At 37.4% G+C, this 18500-nt stretch overlaps 1 protein-coding gene across 5 annotated transcripts in view; it reads right to left on the bottom strand.

Moving 5' to 3' along the window:
- Positions 1-18500, bottom strand: part of PRDM5 (PR/SET domain 5) — a 204331-nt gene that overhangs the window by 122194 nt on the left and 63637 nt on the right. For all 5 annotated transcript variants that reach the window (XM_042983975.1, XM_042983979.1, XM_042983976.1 and 2 more), the window contains exon 3: positions 11829-11951. In XM_042983975.1, coding sequence (XP_042839909.1) covers positions 11829-11951 — 123 coding nt within the window. The remainder of the gene's footprint in view (positions 1-11828; positions 11952-18500) is intronic.

The raw sequence follows: 18500 nt of genomic DNA, 5'->3' as shown, positions 1-18500 counted from the left end.
CAAGTAAGTAGAGAGGATCCCCGCTGCAAGGGGATGTAGAAACAAGAGGAAACGATTTTGAAAAGAGAAGTGTGAATGTTTAAAATCAATGACAAGAACCCTGTTGAGTGTGAGAGGGTGAGTATCGAGAGAAGAGAAGGGATACTCTATGTCAGAAGTGTTCATCAGAAGGAGGTACACAGGTGGAGGACCTGTTCTCAGGAGAGAGGAGGGGACACTTCTCTACACTGGGAGAAAGGAAAGAGAAGGAGTGGGCTTGTAAGTAGGTGTGCACGTTTGCTGTCAGAGCTGATGGATGTGCAAGTTTTATACATATCACCTTTGTTAATATTCACCAAAATAAGTGGTGAATATATATTCTTAGAATATCTTTTAATTTTCATGTATTTCCAAACATTAAAACAGGCTAGTTATATTCTCTTAACCACTGAACCTCTAAATAGAGTGTCCTCAATCCCCAGTGACCTCTATCTGTGATTTCTCCTGTAAGTCTCAGTTACATATTTCACTAGCTTTGGCAATAGGTCAGTTGTAACTATCACCCCAATTCATTTATTAAAAATGCATTTATTGGTAATATGGGTGAAATTAGTCAAAAGGTACCAACTTTCAGTTATAAAATAAATAGGTCCTGAAAATATCATATACAGCATGGTGACCAAAAAAAGTGTATTTGAAGCATATATTCAGAATTGCTCCTAAATGTACATGTATTCCTCTGTTTCTTCTAGATAAAAATTGACTCCGGTGCTCATCATCCCTCTGATTGGGAGAATATGGATATGGGATGGGAAGCTCTGCTCCACTATTCCAAGGCTCTATAAACTTGGGCTCAGCTTTTTCATCTGCAAAGTGGGATAATACTACCATTTGGGGGAGGCGGACTGTTAAAATTAAGTAAGATAATGTTGATACAAAAATGTGACAAATTTTTATAATGGCCCAAAGTGGCACAATTTGAAATCTCATTTCATAACTATGGATAATCAGTTTTCATTTGTCTTGTTTTGTTTTTAGTTTTAGTGACTGATTTTCTAGGGTTAAAATTATGATAGGGTTTCCTACGGGTTTTAGATGATCTCAACAGAGTTAAAAATTGTATGTGTTATTGAATAGCAAGGTGCAAAGTATTTCAAGGGATTATCATATATCACTTTTTTATACAATGTGGCATCGATCTTACCATGAATTGAAATACAGCAGAATATCAGATCACCTGGGTGGTTCAATCGGTTAAGCATCCGACTCTTGACTTCGGCTCAGGTTATGATCTCATGGTTCATGGGATCAAGCCCTGTATTGGGCTCTGCGCTGACAGTATGAAGCCTGCTTGGGATTCTCTGTCTCCCTCTCTTTGCCCCTCCCCATCTTGTATGCTCAGGCTCTCTCTCTCTCTCTCTTTCTCTCTCTCTCTCAAAATAAATAAACATTAAAAAAATAAAGCAGAATATATTTACAGAAGTTTAATGAAAGTATATAAATGCCCAATAATATGCATTTAAAACTGATAAAAAAAATGAGAAAAGGGAAGAAAAGCTACTTACAAGCACACTACGCTCCAAAGTCTAGAAATGGGCGGATTGAATTAAGTCACAGAAGGAAAGCTCTCAAAAGCCTAGCTGGGTTTACGTGCTATTGCCAGAACAGTCAGGTTAACTCTTGGCAAGAATGACCATGCCCCTTCTTGTTCCTTTCTCCTTTGTGGAAAACTAATAGAACGAATGAACGAACGAAAGAGAGGAAAAAAAGTCTAATAGCATAGACAGATATGTAAACAACCATTAAGTGTGCACAGCAATATCTCAAAGGACTTAGTTAACCACAAGAAAAGAAACCAGGAAATATTGCTTTAATCTCTGCCCACTGAGGTGAATTAAATAAAATGTATATTAAATCCCAACTTGAGAAATAATAGATACATTATTCAACTGATTATGCATTTAATTAAGCATAATAAAAAGTGTGTATAGTTTTGACGTAAGTCAGCCATGATAATGATATACTTAATTACTTTCCAGATTCTTGCTAAACAAACTCCAAGTAAAAGGGAAGGTCACAGTTCAAATCTTAGAATTCCCCTCCCATTCAACTCTGTACCTACCTTCTTGATGCAATAAAGCAGCACAAACAGTAGCTTACAACTCAGTAACTAATCTTCCTTTTTCCTTTCCCCAAGATGTCTTTTTTGAATCATGTGAGATTTTCAAAGAGGACTAAGACACAATTAAGGATGATTAGATTAGATTCTAAGAAACATTTTTCCTAAGGTTTTGTGAGCCAGTTTTCTCAAATTCTCAGAATTTAATATACTTACCTGGATACAGTATAACTTTATTGCAGGTTACATTAATTGAAAGATATATAAATTATAACATAAATTTTATACTTTCTTTTGAATATTTTATTAATTCAGTGATATAATGTAGAACTTCACATTTTACTTTGTATTGCTAAGTAGTAGCTGAACCTTTTATGAGAATCCACGCATGCACTGAATGGAGCACATGTTTTTAAATAAAAATTTCCCTAGAAAACCCAACTTCCCTTCATAAAGAACTAAATGTGGCTAATTCTAGTGTTTTGTGTTATATGCATTAAATTAACTTCACTCTGCAGTTTACTGACTACTGTATTTAAAATCAATCATTAAAAAATAATCTAAAACTCATCATAAAATGTATCTCCAATTTAAAAAAAACAAAAATAAAGCCATTTTACTCTTTATGTTTATACCCAAAAAAATCTTGCTTGAAAACAAGTAGTATATTTTTGTTGTCTATATTTTATATTTAACACTTAAATATATATGTATATATAATAATATAATATAATATATAATATAATATAATATAATATAATATAATATAATATAATAATATATAATAATATACATATAATAATATATAATATATATAATTATATATACATGATCTTAATTTCCTCCTCTGATATGGGGTATTCATGTTATTTGCTTCGCTGTATCTAACACAAATGCCTCTTCTTTACATTATATTTTTTAGCAACTACAATATTTTAAACTTTCTTCTTTTTAGTTTCTACCACATCTCTTCTTAAACCTTGTAATTATAAAGCACAGTTCCAGTGTATTCAATATAGTTCTGATTAATTTTCAAATCCTAATCTTTGATTATTACGTTTGTTAAGTATAATTTCAAAGAACCAGCTCGCAGCAAATATCATCTTTCCCACGAACCTCTGTCACTTCCCTATTCCATAGCCTAGGTTTCTGAGTTAGTCCCGAGTGGACTGCTTGCTGGGTTGTTAATCAACGGAGTATCTAAACTTAAGACTTTATCTGTAGTAATATCTGTAAAAAAAAAAAAATCTCTGACTTAACAACAAGGTGCTGTTGGCCACACAGTCATCTAAGAGATAAAATACTCACACAGTAGACTGAAATGTATGCACACATACCAGTACATACTCAGCACTCACAGAGTAAAAATGTAACACCTTGCCAGACCAAATACTCACATACACATAAACAGCAGACCAGAGTTCAAGTGGAAGCATTCGCTTTCTGTTATTTCAAAGGAAACAGACATAAGCTTTCTTCCAAACTGACAAGGCACAACCAACTAGGTGTACATCAGGAAAGAAGGAGCAGTGGAAGGAGCAGTGGAGGCCAGGTCACTGAGCACTCCCTGAGCCCCGACTAGATACATCCAGGCCACGTGGGCAGCGGGAAAATAAACATAACCAATACAGACTGTTCTTGACAATCTCAGTCCAGTGACAGAAACACATGTATAAGTAAATGATTTCTCCAAGTGAGCCCACGGACATATTAGGCAGTTTGGATTTCTATTCTGGAGGTATTGGGAAGATTTTAAATTAAATAATTTGCTTTTATATTTTAAAAATTCTAGATTAAATTAAATTAAATAGAATTTACTTTTAAATTAATAATAAATTGAAATTAAGTTTTAAATATAAAACTCAACACTTTTCCTCCCAGAAGAATAATTTCACAGAATTCCTATTTTAAGTTCTACTTCATAGTTACACTATCACCAATCCTATTAACAAAGGCCCCAAATCAATTAGGAAATAAGCATTCTTTGGCCCTCTAGCTTCCCTTTGGTTAATAATGCCACAGAGGTGGACTTTGCTGGGTTACAAATTATGAAAGCACAGGAGCCTTTTAAATGATTTCTAGAGACAATACCTACTAACATCCAGCATTCCCCATTCTGAAAGATACCTGAAAGCAGGCAGAATGTCTATGTGCTAAGAGACAATGCCTGCACAAAACCTGCTTCTTTTAAAAAGCTGAAAAGTGCCTTAGCACAATCAAAATGATCTTAAACCTATCTCTAAAGGTTGTCCAAATCACTGTATCTGATAAAGGTCTCTGCACAGTACAACAGGACACCTTCCCCACAGGACATTTCTCACATTTACAAAGTCCTAGTTATCTTTCCAAAGGGAAGACAAGCCACACAGCTACAGCCGATACAGAGTCACAGCAAGCAGTACTCAAGTGGCCTGGGCAGACGCATGCTTCCCTGTGCATCCAGCAACCAGAACACTCAGGAGCAGGCAACCAGGCTGCCGCTGCATAGTTGAGAGCAGGCCCGCTAGGATTTAGTCATTCCACATAGCAGGTTGTTCCCTGAGTGGTGAATACTTACTAAAGAGTCTTCTACATGCTTGGAATTTATACTTGCTACCTTGAGAAGATGTTAGAAGAAATGAAGTAGATTTTGCTCTGCTTTCTATAGAAACAAAACGATAAAGACAAAAACTATAAACCTGGCAGAGCTGTGATCATGAAAATAGTTGCTAACTTATACTGGCACACATAGGGGCCAGGTGTTTGGCATATGTTACCCTTGTTTAATTTAATCTTCACAAAATCCAATAAGGTGGTATTGTTATCATTAATTCACAAAAAGGAAGAGTTCAAAGATTATTTTGACCACTATGGAGACTGTAACTAGCTCATCTTTTTAACTACAATATCTCCAGCGTTCCGGACAGGCCCTGGCACACAGCAGATGCTCGAGAGCTATCAGGTGAATGAATGCATTAAGTGAACTGCTCAGCCAGCAAGGGTCAGAGCCAGAAATCTACTGCTTAAATTGCCTTTCTTAATAATATCCAAACTGGGCTGGTTCTGCATTCCTCTGAGTCTGTATCAAGTCCTTGTTTTGTCCACTAACTTTAACCTTTCCCTGTTGTCCTCTAAAGCAAATTTTCCTCATTGACCATTGCCAGAGCCAGCCTTAAAGATGGCCCCCAATGATGCCCCACCTCCTGGAATTCACTACCCTTGTGTAGTCCCCTCCTCCACTATACCAGGGTTGGTCTGTGTCTATGCGACTACTAGCATTCCACAGCAATAATGGTACAGTATGTCATTCCCAAACCTTGGTTATAAAAGATTGCTTGTCTCTTCCCCCTCCCCCCCACCTCTCTCTCTCTCTCTCTCTCTCTCTCTCTCTCTCTCTCTCTCATTCTCACATCACTCTCAGAGAAGCAAACTGCCATGTCATAAGGAACCCCCGGGAATGTTTACATGGTAAAGAAGCCATGTGAGCGATCCTGGAAGTAGAATCCCCACCCCTAATCAAGTCTTTGGAGATTGCAAACAGCCCCAGATAATTAATACTTGATCACAACTTCATGGCAGTCCTTGAGCTAGAACTCCAGGACCACCCAAGTTAAGTTGCTCCTAAATTCCTGATCCTCAGAACATGTATGAAGTAATGAATGTTCGTTGTCTCAAACTGTTAAATCTGAGGCAAATTTGTTACATAACAATAGATAACTAATGCAATCACAAACAGATACAGATAAGACAAGCTAGATGAAAATCATTCTGAAAAATTATTCAAAAGTAATTCTCTAATAAAAGTGATTCACAGAATCCTCATAGTCAAAGGCGCCACAACGGTCTGTTTTGTTGCTGGATGAGACATGGACACTGGCAAGCGGGAGTAGTCTTCAATGGAGATAGTAGAAGAAATTACCTGTATGGTGTCTCGCTTCAAAAGCCCAGGAAGTCCCACCTACTCAAAATTTTCCCCTATACTCAACCTGCCATGCTCAGATCCTAGAATTTTACTATTATTAATATCAAGAGATTTAAATGTTAACTGTAACACACTTTTAACACATTAGCTAGCAGCTGGGGAGAAAGGAACCAAAGGAGAGAAGAGGCAAGGACAGATATTACCTAAGCATGACCTTTATGTAAAGGAAAAGAAGGGGCAATGCTTGAATTCAGGGTAGCTTGAGAACTTAAAAAAGATAAAGGAATATATGATGTAAATAACTTTAAAATATCTATATTTTTAAACTGAACATAGGGAAGGGAGAAAAAAAGAAAAGCAAACCATAAGAGACTCTTAGCTATACAAAACAAACAGGGCTGCTGCAAGGGTGTTAGGTGAGGGGATGGGCTAAATAAGTGATGGGTATTGGGGACGGCACTGGTTGTGATGAGCACTGGGTGTTATATGTAAGTGACTAATCACTAAATTCTATACCTGAAACCATTTTTACCATAAATGGAACTAGAATTTAAATAAAAACTTTATATAAATAAACAATTTTGCAAATGTTCAGCCGTTTCAAAATATCTAGGTAGCAAGTTCAGAAACATGGAACGTTCTCAAAATCTGAATTTACTCCTTTATAAATTATCTCAACTCTAAGGTTTTAGAGCACAGAGGTTCAGAGGGTGGGAAGAGAAGACAGGTCACCTGGGTTCAATTCCTAGCCAGTACTTCTTGGCTGTGTGGTCTCAGGCAAGTTACTTAGAGTCTGTGTATCAGCATCTTCAGCTTACAAAGGTTGGTGACAATTACAGCACCTTCCTCATAGGGTCAGGGTAAGGATCAGGGTTATAACACACAGAAGCACTTACTGGCACATAGTAAGTGTTCAGTAAGTGTTAGCTGCCATCTTCATCATCATTACTAAGGATTAACATATATTTCAAGGTTATCGCTATGCATCACTTAAGGATATTTCTATAAATACTCATTTGACTGGTCAATAAATTATACTCTGACTTAGAATAATAAGTTGACAAATAATATAATAATTCCTCTGCTCCCTATAGGAATAAGTGGCCACAGCAGAGCTAGAATTTAAAACTTCAGAGGACCAACTGCTTGTAATTGTACTTGTAATTGTACTTTATTTAAACTTTTACCTCATGAAAGGCAAATATGTACTTTGCTGTAAGATAATCCCTTAAAAGATTTGCATATTATTTAACTGATATTTTTATGGTATTACCGAAGAAAATCATTAGACAGTTGTACCTTAATATTCTGTAACAGATTCTAGAAAATATTATAAAAATGCCACTTATATAAATCTGATAAGAAGAAACAGAAATAGAGAAGAAACTAAATTAGAGAAAACTAATTTGGTGTAGAAATGAAAAATCTTTTTGATGTTTTTTTTTTTTTATTTTTTGGTTGCTTGGTTGCTATATGAATGCTACATCAACACTATTTGGTAAGTGTCTGGATGACAATGGATAAAGTCTTATCCATGCTTTAAAAATATTCTAGTTGCTTCACTCTTAGGAAATCTACATTTGATCCCCCAGCTCTGCCATTTTGAAATATCATGTGTCACCAGAAGACTCCAGGATAAAGTAAGAGTGTCTGTCCATCCTCACACAAGGCAGAGGAAGGACAGAAAAAAACATGTAATAGAATAGCTCTCCTGGTAATGGGACAACTAAACTGACATCAGAATTGGGACCAACCTGTGTTGACATCACAAGTTTGGCTCAATACCTAGTGCTCTCTCAACTTATTTAGACCATCTCCACAATGTGACATCCCTTATGAGGTATATCAAAACCCAAATGTTTTTCCATATGCTCCTTTTTCTTATAACACCAAGACACCTTTTCATTTATGTTGATAATATATTGCAAAAAGTCCCAGGGAAGCGATGCCTGGAAATATGTCCTTAAGAACATGAGATGTAGCACTCTCTCTGAAATGTCCCAAGAATTCAAAGTCTCAACTTTAAATGCATAATCCTGTACTTAAATAGTTTTCTATGAAAAGATCAGAAAATGTTTAAAGCCTGCAAAACACTGAGTAGGTCAAATCTTTTTTTTCAAATATTACATTTTTTCCTTTGGTGTAACAAAATTAATACTTAATAAGAATCACCCATTTTTTTTATGGAGCCTAAGAATTCTTTTGGTTCATTTTAAGCCACATCTTTCACACTTTGAATTGTCTGGTTCAGTTGGAAATATTTTTCATAAGTCTGGACATACAGTTCAACTAATTATTCTAAAATGTGTGCATGTGGGAAGAATTTTTTGCTGAAGAGATCCTTCAATAATTCATATATTTAAATCATTTCCAAAGCAAATTTTCCAAAATCAAATAAATTGCAAAACTACAAGTAAACTAAGTCTCCAAAAAGGAGTTTCAATCCACTGCCAAAACAGACCTCAAATTCTTAATCCCTGGTCCAAAAAAATTGGACCAAGTATTGACGTTTTCCACCAAGCAAGCCACATAGCCACAAATGTTTCTCATTTACTCCACTCCTGGGACATACAGCTCAAATAAAAAATTTCCTGAATACCCCAAATTTCAGATACAATTTGGAATGTAAGTGATTCATAATGTTATGCAGGAAACATTATGATCTTCTCCTACCAACTCAATGTTTCTGGAATGCAACCCTCAGGAGATTATCCCAACCAATTAGAAGGCTGACATCACTGTCAGCCTTGTGACCCAAGCATTATGTCCTCTGCCCCCAGCTCAGATGTGATTTTGAACCCTGAACAATCTGCTACTCCAGCTACTGTTCAAGTGAAAAAGAGGTTCCATCAAGGGAGCTAACAAAGATCCATACTGTGCTCCATGGCAAGAAACATGGTAACAGTGCACTAAACCCCCCTCTAAGTGAAGGCCAAAACAACATTAAAAGGAATTAAAGGCACTGTCATCACTTGTGCACCCAAAGATACTCACAGTGGCCTCTGAACAGATTCTAATTAAATTCAAGTATGAAACTCCACAGAGCCTCTAGTTAGTTTATGAATCCTATTCTAATCCCACCCCCACTTCACCTCCTCTTCAACCAAATAATAATTTCTTAGAGTATCAAAGTTGCAATAATAATGTTTTGTGGATTCCTATTGTCTTTCAAGTAAAGAAAGATGGTTAATATAGAGAAAAAGCTCTACAATGAATGTACAGAATGAACATGAAAATTTTGTAAGTCCAAGCAACCACGGTTACTAAGAAAGACAGATATGCAGGTGGCCACCATGTAATGAAATAAATAAATAGGGCATAGAGAGCAAATACTAACATAGTACTCCATTACCTAAAGGGATCATTACAAGCAAAATGTACAGTTAGAGGAAATACTTAAGCAAGGATTATCTAAGGGAGTCTGAGACAAAACTCAAAACTGAGCACACCCTGGAAATTCAGGCAAATGGAGAGAGCTACTGATGCTACAGAAATAACAGCCAATAGGAAGAAATTTCTCAAACAAAAGGTGTCATCTGAGCAAAGGTTAAAATCATTATTTAAGCATAAGGAGGAAAGAATCTATTTTAAATAGAATAACCTCCTCGGGGCACCTGGGTGGCTCTTTTGGTTAAGCATCTGACTCTTGATTTTGGTTCAGGCCCTATCCCATGGTTTGTGACATTGAGCCCCCATGTCAGGCACCGTGCTGACAGTGTGGAGCCTGCTTGGGATTCTCTCTCTCCCTCTCTCTCTGCCCCTCCCCCACTCTCTCTCAAAATAAAGAAATAAACTTAAAATAAATAGATAAATAAATAAATACAATAATACTATCTAAAACACAATAATAAAGAAAACAAAACAATGGTTTTGCCTAAAGTAAATTTCATGGGCTTTTTGATATTGGTAACATTCACAAGAAAGCACTTAAACTGAGTCTGGAAATGAAAATTGTGAGGTAACCAAAGCTGCTATGAGATGCCTGCCTCCAGAAACCACAAAAAATAAAACAAAATACTTGAAATAACTTAATGTCTACACATTTAAAGAGATCAGTTTAAATCTGTTGTTGGATCAAAAGTATGTCATTGATCCATACAAAAAAAAAAAAAAAAGACAGTAATCACATTGGTTATATCTAATACTTATGTGTACTGAAAAGATTTGGTTAGCTAAAAACACCAGGAAGTGGAATAGTCTAGATGACTATCTTGCTGGTTACTTTAAAACCTAATTCTATGTATTTTCCCTCTTGTGACCAATGGTATTACACTCAGAATTGAGTGAAATCAGATAACCCTCAGCAAATTATTAAACTTTCACAGTTCTTATGAATAAATACATGATGTATATGAAGCTTCTAGAACAGCACATATGGTAAATACTTAAAGAAATACTAGTTCCCTTATTATTTTCCCTTCTCTTACTTCTGCTAACCATTGTTTTGCTGCTTCTTCTGTAGTTTAGGATCCATGAGCTGGGTTTTCCCATGAAATGGGTCAATTCCCCAATAGAATGTAATGTTTTTTTGTTCTGTTAATCATCCGATCAGTGAGTTTTAATTAGAGAACCCCTCTAAGAACTTATTGCCTTAACTTTTTCTCTTCTTGGCTGAGTTTCTACTGTGGAATCACCTAAGTTCAACTCACAGTTTGTATCAGAGCCTAACATTACATGCAGCACTATACTAGGATACAGGGATACAGACAGAATTCAATAAAATACGGTTCCCACTTGGGATGGTTAATTTTGTTAACTGAGCCACAGGATTCCCAAATAGTTGTTTCAACATCATTCAGGGTGTTTCTGTGAGGATGTTTTGGCATGAAATTAACATTTAAATAAATGGACTTGAGTGAAGCAAATTGCCCTCCACATGTGGGTAAGCCTGATCCAATCAGTTGAAGGCCTGAATTGAACTACAAGGTGATCCTCCCCCAAATAAGAGAATTCTCCTGCTTTATGACCTTCACACTGTAATATCTGCTCTTCCAGCCTAATGGCGTGTGAAGTGGGACACTGGTTCTTCTTGATTCTATGGCAGCCTGATAGTTCTCAAATTCAAATTCTATAGCAGCTTCCTTGTTCTATGGCCTCTAGAGTCAAAGTGGGATTTTGAGCTCTGCGGATTTTGAGCTCTGCAGATTTTGGATTTGCCAGCCTCCATAATCATACGAGCCAATACCTTATAATAAATCTCTCTCTGTGTCTCTCTCTACCCCCCACCGTCTCTCTCTCTCTAATATATATATATATATATATATATGTGTGTGTGTGTGTGTGTGTGTGTGTATACATACATACACACACACACACACACACATATATATATACACATAGACATAGACATATAGACCCTATTGGTTCTATTTCTCTGGAAAATTCTGAGTAATACACTATCCTCACTCAAGAAGCTCAAAGTCCAGTCATGGGGATATACCCAAGTAAATTTTCTCCATGAAGCTTTTCCCAAACAATAACACAGAATATCCTACTATGAGCCAAACAACCAACAAACTAAGGAAACTATCAATATCCACTGAATGAATTAAAAGTACTTGAAAACAAGATCTGCCAAGGACAATATCAGACCATGTAATTCGTTCCCTCAAGAATTCCCATAAAGTGAGTGATCTGGTGTCAATTTACAACTAGACTTGCCCTTTCCTGCATATGCTGACTAGATGAGATTTCTCTGCTTTATGAGATAGTTACTGTTATTTGAAGCAAGTCATTGGGAAATAAATCTAAAACAGGGAGGGCAGTTAGAAATTAGTTCATTCCCCTCACAGAGCATACATAGTACAAATAAGAAGCAAATAAGCTCACTTGAATGGCAGCCAAGTTCTTCTGCTCCTGAGATGGTGCCTCATGAACAAAGCGAAGCCAGTTGGAGTGTCGTGGATTGGTAGCATCCAAAATGTATAGAACTTCTCCCTTACTCCCACGAACCTGAAATATAAAAAGCTCCTGAGTTTGCACTTGAAGTCAGTATTAGTCATACTAAACATATCAAGGGTAGGATATGATATTATTTCATAAGTATATACCTTTCTTATTGACAGGTGTTGAATAGATGCTGGATTAACATCCATTCTTTCCCTTAAACACACATACAAATAGAGCCTAATATTTTATCTGGCAGATGTCTAGATGACTCACAACTGCAAGCAACTCTCAGAAACATCCTGTGTTGATAGCTCTTTTCTGGTTAAAATTATTTGTTTGTAGGTATATTTCAATATATGTGTTGCAACTGCAATTACTCAGGGGATAACCATAATTGCAACCCGTCCCCTTTTTTCCACCGAAGAGGGTGATACTGCTTGGTTCCCAGTTGAGGGGGTGGAGCTGGAGCGATCCTTTCAATTTGTCTCTCCACCTGTTTACTGAATCATTTCCATATGAGGAGGACTTGCTAATGTAACCAGTAGAATCTAACATCCATTGAGCCACATTTTCACATTTTTAACTAGTAGGTGAATAAAACAAGTTCCATTCTGTCTGTTTTTAAAAAAATTATTTTAGAGAGAAAGAAAGCACATGAGTGGGGGAGAAGGCCAGAGGGAGAAAGAGAGAGAATCTTAAGCAGGCTCCACATTCAGTGCAGAGCCCAACGCGGGTCTCAATCCCATGGCCCTGGGATCATACCCAAGTCAAAATCAAGAATTGGACGCTTAACCAACTGAGCCACCCAAGTGCCCCATTTTGTCTTTTCACAGACTGCTGATGGCTTGCTGAGGACAGTGGGCCCTCTGCTTTGTGTTTCACGCCATAAGCCCTTCTGGTCAGAACCACTCAACACTCAGTTGGAGGGAGAAAGGTAACTGCCAAAGAAGTGTGTAATCTATTGGACATTCTTGAACCCAAGTTGCTTTAAACCAAGCTTCTCCAAAGCCCCCACATTGTAGATTATCAGGCACTGCTCAGTTTAATAATACATATATCAATCTCTATCCAACTCACTATGTGTCTATATTCAATTGGAATCCAGGGGAGAAGAAAGAAGGAATGAGTGATTAGCACTTCAGATCCCTAACACCAAGTAACACAAATGTAAGAATGCAAATTCACCTTTGCGGACTTGGGGTGGGGATAAACATATTCTACATTTCCAAAATCTTATTTAATAAAATAGAGCACAACCAGCCTAATAAGATATGTATTTTCATGGTATATTTGGACAATCATGCATTCACTCAACATAATTTATTGAGTTCTTACCATGTGGCCGGTACAGCTTAAGGCACTGGGAATCTTTTAGTGAACAGGATAGATGAGGCCTGGCATCGCAGCACTTCAGAACAAACAAGTATAGAATATAACCTCAGGTAAAGATAAGTCCTGTGAGGACAACTAAAGAAGAGTAGCAGGGAGCAGAGTGAGGGGAGATGAACAGTCTCAGATGACATGGTCAGGCATAGCCTCTCTGACAAGGTGATCTGAAAAGAGCTCTAAGGAAGGAACGCGCCAGGGGCACTTGGGTGGCTCAGTCGGTTAAGCATCTGACTCTTGATTTTGGCTTAGGTCATGAGCTCATGGTTCGAGCCCTGTGTCATGTTCTTCACTGACAGCACAGAGCTCACTTGGGATTCTCTCTCTCTCTGTCCTTCCCCAGCTCATGCACATGTGCACATGCTCACTTGCTCTCTCTCACTCTCTCTCTCAAAATAAATAAACTTAAAAAAAAAGAGGAAGAAGAAGGAAGGCATGAGCCAGTGAAGAACTAAAGAGTGCTCCCAGACAGAAGGAACAGCAAATAAAAGGCAAATAGAAAGGCCCTGGGTTAAAGACAAATTAGGTTTGTTCAAAGAACAGCAAAAAGGCCATGGGACTAGAACAGAAGGAGTAACTGAGAAAATAATGGGTACTGAGATCAGACAGACTGCACTGGCCCAATCATATACTAACATGCGACCAGGAAACCATCTATAGAGGTCAAGTTACCCCTAAAAACTATCATATATAAATATCTGCTACATGCACTGAAAAAAACAATATTTCAAGATTTCAGCAAATATTGTCCAGAAAAAATACAGTTTACCTGTTTCTACTATCATATACATTCACTGCCATGCTTCTCAAACAATTCCTGTTTTCTTAAATGCCCAAGGATTCTCAATAATCATTTAAAAATCTTGCTAATGAAATGCCAGACCTCACTGAGAAGGAGGAATTTAATTTTCAATATTATAATTGGCTAAAAGAAGAAGTTAGGGGTATAAACACCTACTATTTATATCTCATGTTTAGGTGTGAAGCTATGGGAATCTGTAACTTCCCACTAAATAAACTCATAATGAGAAGATCTCTTTTGGCAGGCACTTAAAAATTGTACTACGTTCCTACCCTCAACCCGGAACCCTCACCGCCCAATGGGTAACATCAGAAATGTCCAGAAACACTGCTAGGATAGATAGAAAGGACCTTCTACACCTCTCCTCAAAGAGGACATCAACCCACCTTTCTTTAAACAGGGTAAATAATTTTAAATACTCGGGTATAAATTCTCCTTGCCAGGTTCCTCCCTAGCTACAGTAACAAAACTATATTGACAAACAGCTAAATTAAGCAGAACAAGTGGCAATGCCATTAGATGCTTGAAAAAAATATTTTTCTCAAGACCAAAATTAAAAACCTACATCTGTTAGGTAGAAGCTGGACAGGAGCAGTGGAAGGAACACCCAGAGGCAGAGTCCCAAATCCAAGAAGGGGAATGGTACAGACCTGAGCTGGAGGCAAGGATGGTGAAAAATAAGCAACATGTTAAATGCTCGGAGGCACAACAGCCTCACCTTGTGGCTTCCAAGACCTTGGGACTGGCAAATCAAGAGCCACAGGTGCAGAGCATGAGTTCTTCTCTTCACCTCTGCCGCTGGGTAACCCCTAGACTCATTATAATGCCTTTGCATTGCAGGTACAGCCTCCCCACCCCCATGGAGAAAGGCTGCTTTGTGGGTTCACATAAAAATCTTGTAGGTTCAAACTCCTCCTCCCAACCTGTAGGGGGCGCCTCCCAAATGAAAAGAAGCAGCCTCCATTAGAGACCATGCCACTGTACCTCACAGCTCCTCCCAGCCCACAGAGACCCAATAATATCCAATCCCAAAACAACCTAGGGGCCATTCTACCTCAGGGGAATCTGCCCGCTCACCCACTTTGATTTAAGAGTGTACTTTCCCTTTAATAAACTGCTTTGTGTTTGCTACTTTCCTTCTGACTGTCTTTTTGAGGGGCAGGGATCCCCATGTAAATCTTCTTGTGGAGAATCCAAGGACCAAGACCTCCATTCACACAACAGACTCTCCCACCAGTAACACAACTACTGTTGAAACCCACAAAATCCAGCTAAGTTTATTTAGGGAAACACCAATGGCTCTGTGACATATCTCAGTTTGAGAGGATATGACTACTTACAGAAACCAGTCAACGGCCCTTCTAAGTCATACATTTGTCACCTAGTATTAAGAACAATATATATTAGATGTGGTTGATATTTGGAATTCTTTCCCAAAGATGTGAAACATAACAAAGATTTCTCTGTAACTTATTATAGGAAGCACATTTTACCAGGGGCATTGTCTTTTCTTCATATATTTCAGTGTTTTTCCCAGGCCCTTTGGCTCCAAATACGTCCAATTATTCAGTATTACTGACTCATTTCCAGTCCGTTAGATATATGCACTCTCCGGTTGCCCATAACCTTCTCACACTACATTCCAGCTTAAGGGACAAGCACGATTTAATTTTATATTAAAATTTTGATGAAACATGATACTTTCAATAGATCCAAACTTATATATTGATTCACTATTACTTATATTCTCATAACAACACTATCACAGGCAGTGATGTTACTATGGTTGCTTACATATTCATACTCGAAATCATTTTTTTTTGTTCATTAACAGACCCACTTTCCATTTACTTTATTCTAGACACCCTTACCCAAATGACTTTTACATTCCTATGCAATCTTTGCAGGCTACCTGTTTTCCCCAACTTTCAAGTGCCTGGTCATTTCCTCATTCCCCTATCCCTGTCTTCAACACTTCACTAAAGCTGTTAGATTATCTGCTCACATGACTTTTATCTTGCTACCCTGACCACAGCATTCTCCTCATGAAATATCTAAAAGAGACATTCAAAGATAATCTAAGCCATCTTTCTTCTCTCCAGAGAAACCAAATAAAAACTCTCCAGACAGATGGCTACTATTAAAGTCTCCATTTATCTATTTTTAATTTGATACTGAACCCTGAGGTAATAAATTGAACATTTTTAAAGTCCAACAAATAAAGAAGATACTCCTCTTAAGTATCATGTTTCAGCATCTAACTAACCTTTGCAGCCAAAGTGTATTTTTTTCCATCAAAACTAGTCTTCCAAATACCATCATCTTTTATTTGAATTTTCATGAAAATGAAGTGTATGGGTTACTGTCCTACTGAGAACAGTCTTCCGCATGCCTGGGGGCCTGTAGTGAAGTAAATGTTCTCATCTTGCAGTAAAAACTATCTCAGCCCCAAACTCTGTTTAATTTGCACAGACTTCCTAAGCCAGTTACAGAAAAAAAGTTAGAGAAGGTGGGGAAGGGGAAGAAACCCTCACGCAAAAATGAAAACATTCACACTTCAATACAGTTGTTTATGACTTTGCCACTTTATAGTAAATGAAGATTATCACTGTGTAGGAATTTGGCAGGTTCTAGCCTCTGCTAAATGCTACTGACATCACTTTTGAAGTGATCTAGAGAACGTGCCACTTTCAATCTGTCCCTTTTTCCAGAGGAAAGGTTAGTATTAAATAGAAGTCACAGCTGATGCCTTCCCACCCAGTAAAGAACAAAGGAAATTACAAAAAGGATTCAGCTCAGTAGGAGAAAACCCTAACTTATAGGTAACAGAAAAAGTTGGCAGCAGGTAACCAATACAAATTCTCTTTCCTTAAATATAAGTATTTTCTGTGTTAAATTGGGTAGCAGGGCTTACTTAATATTCAGATAGTTAATTTTCACAGGGAAAAAAAATCTACAATGTTACTTACTCTATTTTTCTCTTTCAATTATTCTGAATGTCTGAGGAATTTTTCACTCAATACATAACAGGCCATCAGGGCAAGGCTAATCAGCCAGATTTGTCTCCAGAACATGGCAAAATATAACCAATAGAATCTTATCTAACATAAGGTAAAATTTAACGCAATGAAGTACAGTCAGTTCCAAAAAATACAGCAGTAATGTCCTTAACAAGAAGTCACAGTATGTTGTAGGATTTATTTAGTAAAGAAAATACACTTCCCTGCCTGTCCTTCAACAAGGTTTTTCAAAGAAGGTAGTTTCAAGCACTAAGATTTAAGGTATGGATATCTTTGGAGTATACAATGTCATCATATTTTTGGATCCAAAGGACAAGCAATTTTTTTTCTGTGATTGTTTTTAACTGAAGTTAGGCCAAATGCCCTGCCTTCAGTGTCTAATAACCAGAAGTTTGCTCAAGTAATCAGTTCTGATAGCACACTGTGGTCAGATTTAAACCAAAGAGACATACTTTCAGAAATCAGCAAGGATTGTCACTAGGAAACGTGATTTATAGCTTCTAAGCAAAGGGTGTGGGTTTCTTTTCTGTTGATTTTCAAAAAGATTCTGTTTGAAATTCTTGTTTTGTGCTCACACACACACACACACACCATTCTAGTATATCTGCTTGTATCTCCTCCTCCATATTATTGAATAATCTCGACCCGTAGATTCCCATCTTCAGATGGGAAAGCAGACAGAAAAAACACAGACTTTTACAAACCCCTGTAACGGGGTTTTACAAACCCCTGTTAAAGACAAATGCTGTCTTTAACTGAACAGCATTCATAATATTATGCCCAGGAAGTTAAATAACTTAAAAGGATTGATGTGAAAAGTTGAATCTGTTTTTCATTACAAATAATTAGTGCCCTAAATATGTCAAGCTGAAAGGAACCTCAGTAAAGTATTCCCAAGCAGGAGAAATGCTGAACTAGAAATCAAAAAGCGAGGTGTTACCCAAACTCTGACTGTACCACTTAAAGTGAATCATTCCCTGTCACGGAGCAGAGCCATGGTCTCCTGACCTTGGGGATAATAATCTCTGCCCTGGGACCTCACAGAAACTGTAAGAGCATAGAATGAAATAAGATGCCGGACAGTACATTATACCAATGATATCTGCAATCACCAAGTATTAATAAACTGAAGAAACCAAGGCTCACAGTGGCTAACAGACACCTTAAAGACAAACAACACTTTCAATGGCACAGCCAGAAACATGCTAACTTTCTGCAATGCTAACTTTTTCCAAGGAAGGGACATGAAGGATATGCTAAACTCCTCTATTCAAATCAAACACACATTCAAAGAGCCTCTGCTTGGACACGTGCAGTAAGAGCAGGTGCCATTATAAGGTAGTAGCAAATCCAGATGCCATTTCCACAGAACTGACACTCTCCCTTCTGCCAAATTGAGACACG

The sequence above is a fragment of the Panthera tigris genome, chromosome B1 (genome assembly GCF_018350195.1).
Source record: "Panthera tigris isolate Pti1 chromosome B1, P.tigris_Pti1_mat1.1, whole genome shotgun sequence".
NCBI classification, from domain to species: domain Eukaryota; kingdom Metazoa; phylum Chordata; class Mammalia; order Carnivora; family Felidae; genus Panthera; species Panthera tigris.
Note: the sequence above shows the minus strand (reverse complement) of the source record. Positions and strands in the feature narration are given on the sequence as shown.